The sequence below is a fragment of the Colobus angolensis genome, unplaced genomic scaffold (assembly GCF_000951035.1).
Source record: "Colobus angolensis palliatus isolate OR3802 unplaced genomic scaffold, Cang.pa_1.0 Scaffold349, whole genome shotgun sequence".
Classification (NCBI taxonomy): domain Eukaryota; kingdom Metazoa; phylum Chordata; class Mammalia; order Primates; family Cercopithecidae; genus Colobus; species Colobus angolensis.
The window spans coordinates 1039290-1049149 of record NW_012116810.1 but is presented as its reverse complement, the minus strand read 5'-3'; the positions used below and the strand labels follow the sequence as shown (position 1 = coordinate 1049149).

The window sequence follows — 9860 nt, the reverse complement described above, 5'->3', positions numbered from 1 at the left end:
GGTGAGTGGTGACTGGGGCAAAGGCCAGATTATCTTCCCAGTATCCTTTTCTTAATAAACTATCTTTGAGGCACCTGAGACTAATTAAGACTGACCTTAGGTTGTCAAAAAACCACAAAACAAGGTATTGCCTAGGGGAATGGGAGTAGAGCCAGATTTAGTAGTGGTTGTAATGACTTTAAAAATTGTGCATGAAAAATTTGATGTTTTCCTCCTGCCACTTCTTTTTTTTTTTTGAGACAGAGTCTCACTGTGTCGCCCAGGCTGGAGTGCATTGGTGCAATCTTGGCTCACCGCAGTCTCTGCTTCCCAGGTTCACATTATTCTCCTGTCTCAGCTTCCTGAGTAGCTGGGACTATAGGCACATGCCACCGTGCCTGGCTAATTTTTGTGTTTATTAGAGACAGGGTTTTACCACGTTGTCCAGCTGGTCTCAAACTCCTGACCTCAGGTGATTCCCCCTACCTCAGCCACCCAAAGCACTCCTGCCACTTTTAAAAGCAGGTTATTACTTCCTAGTATAGTTTGGATATGGTTAGAAACAAGTTCTTGACTGCATAAAGAGTTCTGGTTTTTTTTTTTTTTTTTTCCCCAAAAGTCGTAATTAACTTTCCAAAATGGTTTGAAGAAGGCTTTGCCTAAGAGTAGTTACTACGTTGGCTGTTAATTTAGCATCCCTTTCAATCCTGTGCACACTACATTCAGGTACATTAAAAGCGGCTCACAACAAAACAGAGTTTTTACCACTGTCATCTGCGTAAATGAACCAGAGGGCCCCGGGGACAGTGATGGGAGAGGGGGAGAGAAAGAAGATTCTTCAGGAATCGGACTGGAAGAATTTGAAACTCTAGCCTGTCATTATTGGCTTTCAACTTCCTTGCCTACTAAGTTTAGAAGAGAGATCTTATTACTAATATCTCAATTTTAGGTATCACTTTTCCCTTATAATTTAGTAATTTATATAATCTCTCCAAGCATTTTCTTTTCCTTTGATTTTAAAAGCCCAAAACAAAAGTGACAGGTTGCTATGGAATAGATTTGGTAAACTCCCAAATAAGCTGAGAGAACACTAGGAGACTATTTCCAGAGGCAGGGTCAGAGGCAGTGAAGGTCTGGCCCAGGGCAGGAGTGCCAGGAGTGAGGCAGGCAGATGGGAGAACTGTCGGAGGTAGTTAAAAGTAGATCATTGAGGGAACTGGCATGACAGGAGCTCTCTTGTATGTGACTATCACTTAATGTAACATATACAATCACGCACTTGCAGGGTAGGGTAGCACCTTGAACATCATCTGGCCCAGCCATCTTTTGATGCCCTCATCTCCTCAACAGTGTGCCCCCCGGTGCCATCCGGTGAGGGTTGAGTGACTGCATTGATGCTGTACTCCTCTCTGCATCTCTCACATCTCCCTACTTTAGGGTTTGTATCATAGGTTTCTCCGCAGACATGTGGCAGTTGCTGCCCACCAGGCCTTGTGCTGAGTGCTTTACATAGATTAACTCAATCACACAAGAGTCCTTCATGTACTAGGTCCTATTAGTTCCTGTGTTGTAAAAGAGGAAACTGAGGCACCAAGAGGGTAACTCCCAAGGTCAACCTGCTAGTTGAGTGGCAGGAGGGGGACTACAACCCGATCAGCTTGGCTGCAGGCTGTTCTGACCCACTCACCTCCTCCTAACTGTTGTCCAGTTGGGATGGCAGCTGGGGCCATGTATTCTCACCGCAGTGTCTGGCTGTATTGCCCAGGATGAGGAGTGAAACGTGGACACCTTTTCATTCAGACAGTTCTTCTCGAGTACAGTCACAAACTTTAAAACCAGTGGGATTTTCTGGTTTGTTGTTTGTTTGCTAGTTTATACCTTTTCACACAGTGGAAGGGAGGGGTGGGTGACTCATAGAAAAGAGGTGGAAGAAAAAGAAAGGTTAAAAGTAAATTTTGCATACCAGGGCAGCTGCCTTATCTATATAGTTGTGCTACACAGTCCTCCTTCCCATAACCCAGTCTCTGCATTCTCCCGATGTTGTCATACGCGGACACAGCTTCAGATAGACTTACCTGTTGGCTCCAATATCAGAGCATCATGGGTGAGATTGGACTACATGCTCCTGAGATTTTTCTCCCAAAACCTTTTCCTTGGCTGTAATTCTGAGGTTCAATCTGACAGTATGTGACATTAACTCGGCTCCTATTTCTTTCCTTCTGCATAATATTCTTCCAACAATAAAATTTTAAATGTCCTGGTCTGCTGGAAATTATTTCTGAGCCATATAACTTTCCAGTTATTTCATCCCAGAGCAACATTCGAGAAAACTATACAAGCACTTGTAAACTTTAGGAGGCTTTGCTTCTGGGGGATCTCAGAGTGTGTTCGAGAGGATGTCTAGAGCAGTCAGATCAACCCATGGATATTTGAAACCGAAAGTTCCGAAAGCTTCAAACCAACCTAGTTTTCGTTGTGAACCATTTTACTATAAAACACACACACACAACTTGCCTCAGAGTCCGTATTGATTTTACTCTAGGGACAAATGAGGCATGGAATTTTATATTTTTACATTTTAGGAAAGGTTTCTGGGAATGTATTTCCCTTTCCATTATTGCAAGGGAGGTGGCAGGGAAGGACGTGGGCTGGTGGAGGCAGGTGAAATGGGAATCTGAGATCCAAGGTTATGAGCAGTCCCTGCATCCCTCCTTTTCCAGCCCACGTTCTGCAGCAGCAGCTGGGCGTGGTGGGATTGGAGCCCCCGGAACGGTTGTTGTCATGAAGGAGATGTGTACAGTAGGTGGCGTAGCACATTCAGGCTTCGGGAACATGGAGAGGCAGCTGCTGAGATGTCTTTGATAGGGTTACCGAGGTGATAGCACACTGCTTATTCCATTTCCTCAATATTTAAATATCCAGTATTTGCTTAACTATTATAAATACTTAAGTGTGTAGAACCATTTTAACTTTCAGTTTGGTATTGGTATTTTATAATTGTATTATAATTATTTATAACTGTATTGGTATTTTATAATTTTCGGACCCAATTGAAAATACTTGTGATGTGAATGCCCACATGGTTATTCCAGTTACTCACAGAGGTTCATAATTCACTTATCTCCCCTTTCCTGTTTGGCTTAAGTAAAGGAATCTCACATCACAACAGGCAAATGTGGTGTGACCAATATAAGATAAATATTTGATGTAAACACTGCATATTTTAAACAAGATGCATTATAGGCGATTGGTTTTACATGGTGGAAAAGAAAACATATTTTGGCTACTTGGGAGTAATTGGAATGGACCTTTGGAAGACTTAAGTGCCCTTAAATAATGAGATTGCTGGCTGGGCGCGGTGGCTCACGCCTGTAATCCCAGCACTTAGGGAGGCCGAGGCAGGTGGATCACCTGAGGTCGGGAGTTCAAGACCAGCCTGACCAACACGGAGAAACCCTGTCTCTACTAAAACTACAAAAATTAGCCACGCATGGTGGCGCATACCTGTAATCCCGCTACTCGAGAGGCTGAGGCAGGAGAATCACTTGAACTCAGGAGGCGGAGGTTGCGGTGAGCTGAGATCACGCCATTGCTCTCCAGCCTGGGCAAAAAGAGCGAAACTCCGTCTCAAAAAAAAAAAAAATGAGATTGCTTAGGGACTGTACTTTCTCGTCTGACATCACATCTTCCAAGGTCACAATTGAGGGCAGTGCTTTTCCTTAGTGGCAAAGGCAAACTTTTTCTGTAAAGGGCTAGACAGTAAATATTTCAGGCTTTGGTTCGACTTTGCTGATGAAGCTGAAAAGCAGCTGTAGACAGTATACGTGAATGAATGTGGCTAGGTCCCGATAAAGCTTTACTTAGGGACACTGAATTTTGAATTTAAATGATTTTCACATGTCACAAAACATTTTTCTTTTGAATTTTTTTTCCTTCAACCATGAAATGACATTTAAAAAGTTCTTAGCTCCCAGGCCATACAGTAAATCGGTGACAGGCCCTATTTGGCCCACATAGTTTACCAACCCCAGCCTTACTAGAAATGTAGGCTGAGTTTTCTAGGCAACTATAGGACAGTTATCTGAAACATTCCAGATTGTTCAGTAGCCCCTGATTTTGGCTTGGATAGATCTGAATTGAACTATTCCCTCCTGCAAGAGGGTCAGCAAACAGGAATACCTAGTCTTTGTTTTTTGTTGTTGTTGTTTTGAGTCTTGCTCTGTTGCCCAGGCTGGAGTGCAGTGGTGCGATCTCAGCTCACTATAAGCTCTGCCTCCTTGGTTCAAGCATTTCTCCTGCCTCAGCCTCCCGAGTAGCTGGGACTACAGGCGCTCGCCACCACACTCGGCTAATTTTTGTGTTTTTAGTAGAGACAGATTCAGCATATTGGCCAGGCTGGTTTCTAACTCCTTACCTTGTGATCTGCCCGCCTTGGCCTCCCAAAGTGCTGGGATTATAGGCATGAGCCACTGCACCCGGCCTAATCTTTGGGGTTTTTGTAAGGGTATCTTTTTCCTGCAAATGTTTTAGTGCTCCCTTATATAATTTTTTTTTTTTTTTTTTTAAAGATAGAGTCTCGCTCTCTCACACAGGCTGGAGTGTGGTGGTGCGATCTTGACTCACTGCAACCTCCACCTCCTGGGTTCAAGCAATTCCCATGCCTCAGCCTTCTCAGTAGCTGGGACTACAGGTATATGCCACCACACCCGGCTAAATTTTATATTTTGTATTTAGAGATGAGGTTTCACCATCTTGGCCAGGCTGGTCTCTAACTTTTGACCTCAAGTAATTCACCTGGCTCGGCCTCCCAAAGTGTTAGGATTACAGGTGTGAGCCACCGCGCCTGGCCCTTACGTAATATCTAAATCAAAATTTATATTTGGCCAGGCGCTGTGGCTCACGCCTGTAATCCCAGCACTTCGGGAGGCTGCAGCGGGCAGATCATGATGTCAGGAGATCGAGACCATCCTGGCCAACATGGTGAAACCCTGTCTCTACTAAAATACAAAAAATTAGCTGGCCATGGTGGTGTGCGCTTATAGTCCCAGCTACTCAGGAGGCTGAGACAAGGGAGTCACTTGAACCTGGGGGGCAGAGATTGCAGTGAGCCGAGATTTGCGCTACTGGACTCCAGCCTGGCAACAGAGTGAGACTCCATTTCAAAAAAACCCACAAAAAACAAAACAACAACAACAAAAAACCCAAAACTTGTATTTATTAAACTATAGTGGAAAATAAATCATCTGCTGGCCGGCGCAGTGGCTCACACCTGTAATCCCAGCACTTTGGGAGGCTAAAGTGGGCAGATGACCTGAGGTCAGGAGTTTGAGACCAGCCTGGCCAACATGGTGAAACTCTGTCTGTACTAGAAATACAAAAATTAGCCTGGCATGGTGGCGGGCGCATGTAATTCCAACTGCTTGGGAGGCCGAGGCAGGAGAATGTCTTGAACTCAGAAGGCGGAGGCTGTAGTGAGCCAAGATTGCGCCATTGCACTCCAGCCTGGGCAACGAGCGAAACTCCATCTCAAATAAATAAATAAATAAATAGCTTACAAAACAGTTGCTAAAGTCTTGAATAGTAGCTGAAGCTGTTATTTATATACAGTATTACCTGCTGTCATTTATACAAAGATCCATTCTATGAATTCCTATTTTAGTTTACTACCAGAAAAGAAACTGACACCTTCTCCTCTTTCCCTTTTTGTCTATCTGTGTATGTAGAAATAAAAACCTTATAACCCAATAAATTTCCATTTTGCCTTATTTCTGGGTGGTTTTAACACTCAGTTGTCTTATTTTGCATGATGATTTTTGTGGGGGGGTGGCGCGGGATGGGGAGAGGGGGTCTCTGTCATACCGGCTGGAGTGCAGTGGCATGATCATGGCTCACTGCAGCCTCAACCCTCCAGGGCTCAAGTGATCCTCCCACCCCAGTCTCCCAAGTAGCTGGGATTACATGCACATACCACCACACCCAGCTAATTTTTCTTTTTTGTTATTGTTGAGATGGGATCTTGCTACATTGGCTAGGCTGGTCCCGAACTCCTGGGTTCAAACCATCTGCCTGCCTTGGCCTCCCAAAGTGCTGGGATTACAGGTGTGAGCTTCTGCATCTAGCCAATGCTGTTCTAATATTATAACTCATTTCTCAACCAAAGAAGTTCAGCAGTGAGCTCATGCTCATGGAATTCATTGGTATTAACATGTTCCCACCATCCTGAAACAGCTGGCATGCTAGTTCTCTGGTTTCCATTGGGGTTTTGGGTGCTTGCTTCTAGATTACGTCTCAATGTGGAGGTGGGGTTTCACAGGACCGGAAGACTTCTGTCTGCAAACATGTCAGCTCCAAGGAAATGACTTCGAACAGCACGGTACTCCCCCTTGGTTTACTTAGGGTCTATACTGCACGTGTTCAGGCCCTACTGCCCTTCCTTGTGTTGAAAGTCGCCTCTTTGACAAGTTGCGTTGTTTCCCAGGCCCTTGCAGAAGCTTGTAGGTAAAAGCTTAAAACTCACCTGCCAACTGGGAAGGCCGAAGGAATGGGTAGTCTTCGCCTGCCCACATCCTCAGGCTGAAAGCTTCCCCATGATGACTGACTTCCTCTTTCCATTTTTGACTGCCATGATTATCTTTTTATTTTTAAAATGTTACTTTTAACACCATATTGCACACATATCCCTAACAATCAGAATCAAAAGGTTTGTTTTTTAATCGTCCCATCACTCCCTCCCCCATCCTCTACTTTTTCACCCCAGCAGAAAACACTCTCAACTCTTTCACTCATTTCTTCTGTACTTACCTTCATATTTAAAAATAATAGTCTGCTTTGCTAGTTGCTGAATATCAGTGTGAGATGCCTTTTGAATCGGATGTAACTCTCACTCTTCCCCCCCATTTTCTCTGCTGCTTTATCAGCTATATGGCCAGGCATCTACTATGGACAGTGCTCAGAAATCTGTGGAGCCAACCATAGTTTTATACCTATTGTTCTAGAACTAATTCCACTAAAAATCTTCGAAATAGGGCCTGTATTCATGCTATAAATCTACTGTACCTTCATCCCATATGTCTATTGCACCTTCACTCTATAAGCCCACTGTGAACTCTCTCCACAGATCCACTGTACAGCTGCCCCAGCATTAACCTTTTAAGTTAAAGAACGAGAGAAATAATATCTCTCTGCAGTGAGATGCCTCAACTAGGTATCCTTCACATGACCTGCTATTATTGTATCCATGCTCTTTACACTATTCCTCACCATTCAACTAAAACTATTAAGCACAAATTATCATCTACCTTCCTCACCAAAAATAATTGATATACAAAGTCATGACAGCCCTTGAGAATCAAAATGAACAAAAATCTACTTACCCCATTTATTGCCTGGACAATTTGAGATCTATGTGCTGTAGTACCAATCATTTTAATTCCCCTCCCTACTAATTCCAACTTCCAAACACCTTATCAGTAACCGACTAATCACTACTCAGCAATGACTAATTCAACTTACCCTAAAACAAATAATGATAATTCATAATGTCAAAGGACGAACCTGATCCCTTATACTAACATCTCTAGTTATCTTTATTACCACAACAAACCTCCTCAGACTCTCACCCCATTCATTTACACCAGCTACCCAATTATCCATAAATCTAGCCATAGCAATCCCTGTATGAACAAACAGTAATTACAGGCCTTGGCTTTAAAACTAAAAACTCTTTAGCTCACTTTTTACCACAAGGTACACCCATACCCCTTATCCCTATACTAGTAATCATTGAAACCATTAGCCTGTTTATCCAACCAATATCCCTGGCTGTACACCTAACTGCCGGTATCACAGCAGGCCACCTACTCATACACTTGATTGGAACTGCCACACTAACACTGTCAACCATTAATCTGCCCACAACTTCAATTATCTTTATAATCCTAATCCTACTAACCACCCTGGAGATCGCCGTTGCCCTAATTCAAGCCTATGTTTTTACATTCTTACTAAGCCTCTACTTACGTGACAATACCTAACGACCCACGAATCGCACGCCTACCACATAGTTAAACCCAGCCCCTGACCACTAACAGGGGCCCTCTCAGCCCTCCTGATAACATCCGGCTTGGCCGTGTGATTTCACTTCTACTCTACCACCCTACTAACACTAGGCCTACTAACTAACACACTGACCATATACCAATGAAGATGTGACATTGTCCAAGAAAGTACGTACCAAGGCCATCACACAACACCTGTCCAAAAAGGCCTCCGCTACGGAATAATTTTATTTATCATCTCAGAAATCTTCTTCGCTGGATTCTTCTGAGCATTTTATCACTGTAGCCTAGCCCCCACTCCACAACCAGGAGGACATTGACCCTCAACAGGCGTTACTCCTCTAAACCCCCTAGAAGTACCACTCTTAAACACGTCCATATTGCTCGCATCAGGAGTTTCAATTACTTGAGCTTATCACAGTTTAATCGAAAACAAACAATTCAAGCACAACTTACTACAATTTTACTAGGTATCTACTGCACCCTCCTACAAATCTCAGAATACTTTGAAGCACCCTTTACTATTTCCAATGGAGTTTATGGTTCAACATTTTTTATAGCCACAGGCTTTCACGGATTTCATGTTATCATTGGATCAACATTCCTTATCTGCCTTATCCGCCAATTATTTTATCACTTTACATCCAACCACCATTTTGGCTTCAAAACCGCTGCCTGATATTGACATTTTGTAGATGTAGTGTGATTATTCCTATACATTTCTATCTACTGATGAGGATCTTACTCTTTTAGTATAAATAGTACCGTTGAGTTCCAATCAGCTAGTTTCGACAGCATTCGAAAGAGTAATTAGCCTAACATTAGCCTTAACAATCAACACCCTACTAGCCCTACTACTCGTAACTATTACATTTTGACCACCACAACTCAACACTTATATAGAAAAATCCAACCCTTACGAGTGTGGGTTCGATCTACTATCTTCTGCCCGCCTTCCTTCCCTCCCTCCTTCCTTCCCTCCTTCCATCCTTCCATCCTTGCTTCCTTCCTTCCTTCCGCCCTTGACAGGGTCTTACTCTGTCACCTAGGTTGGAGTGCAGTGGTGCGATCATGGTTCACTGCAACCTCAACCCCTTGGGCTCAAACAGTCCTCCCACCTCAGCCTCCTAAGGCTAATTTTTGTATTTTTTGTAGAGACAGGGTCTTGCTATGTTGTCCACACTGTTCTGGAACTCCTGAACTCAAGCAGTCCTCCTGCTTTGGCTTCCAAAAGTGTTGGAGTTACAGGTGTGAGCCACCACACCAGCACAATCATATCTTTTAACATTTTGTGATATATTTTTATGAATGTCTGAAGACCCTTGTGTAATTTATACTTCATACTTTTGGGAATGTAATGCTAGCAACTGTAGAATTCCAAAGAAGCCTTTAGTGACTTAACTAATATTACAGTAAAAGTCCAGTTCTAACCTTAGTATCCAAATATTTTCCTTCCTTCCTTCCTCCCTCCCTCCCTCCCTTCATTTTTTTTTTGGATGGAGTTTCGTACTTGTTGCCCAAGCTGGAGTGCAGTGGCATGATCTCAGCTCACTACAACTGCCACTTCCCGGGTTCAAACAATCCTCCTGTGTCAGCCTCCCAAGTAGCTGGGATTACAGGCATGTGCCACCACGCTTGGCTAATTTTGTATTTTTAGTAGAAACGGGGTTTCTCCATGTTGGTCAGGCTGGTCTTGAACTCTCTACCTCAGGTGATCTGTCCCCTCTGGCCTCCTAAAGTGTTGGGATTATAGGTGGAGACACTGTGCTCAGCTAATTTTGTGAATTTCTAACAAGCTCACCAGTAATGCCAATGTTTTTGGCC

The 9860-nt window shown here is 43.5% G+C and overlaps 1 protein-coding gene across 3 annotated transcripts in view; it reads left to right on the top strand.

The window, feature by feature from the left end:
- LAPTM4B (lysosomal protein transmembrane 4 beta) overlaps positions 1 to 9860 on the top strand; it is an 85157-nt gene that overhangs the window by 69153 nt on the left and 6144 nt on the right. The window contains exon 7 of one of the 3 annotated variants that reach the window (XM_011952742.1): positions 8842 to 8845. The exons of the other annotated variants lie outside the window; for them this stretch is intronic. Within the exon in view, the coding sequence (XP_011808132.1) occupies positions 8842 to 8845 (4 nt within the window). The remainder of the gene's footprint in view (positions 1 to 8841; positions 8846 to 9860) is intronic. 3 annotated transcript variants of the gene reach the window in all.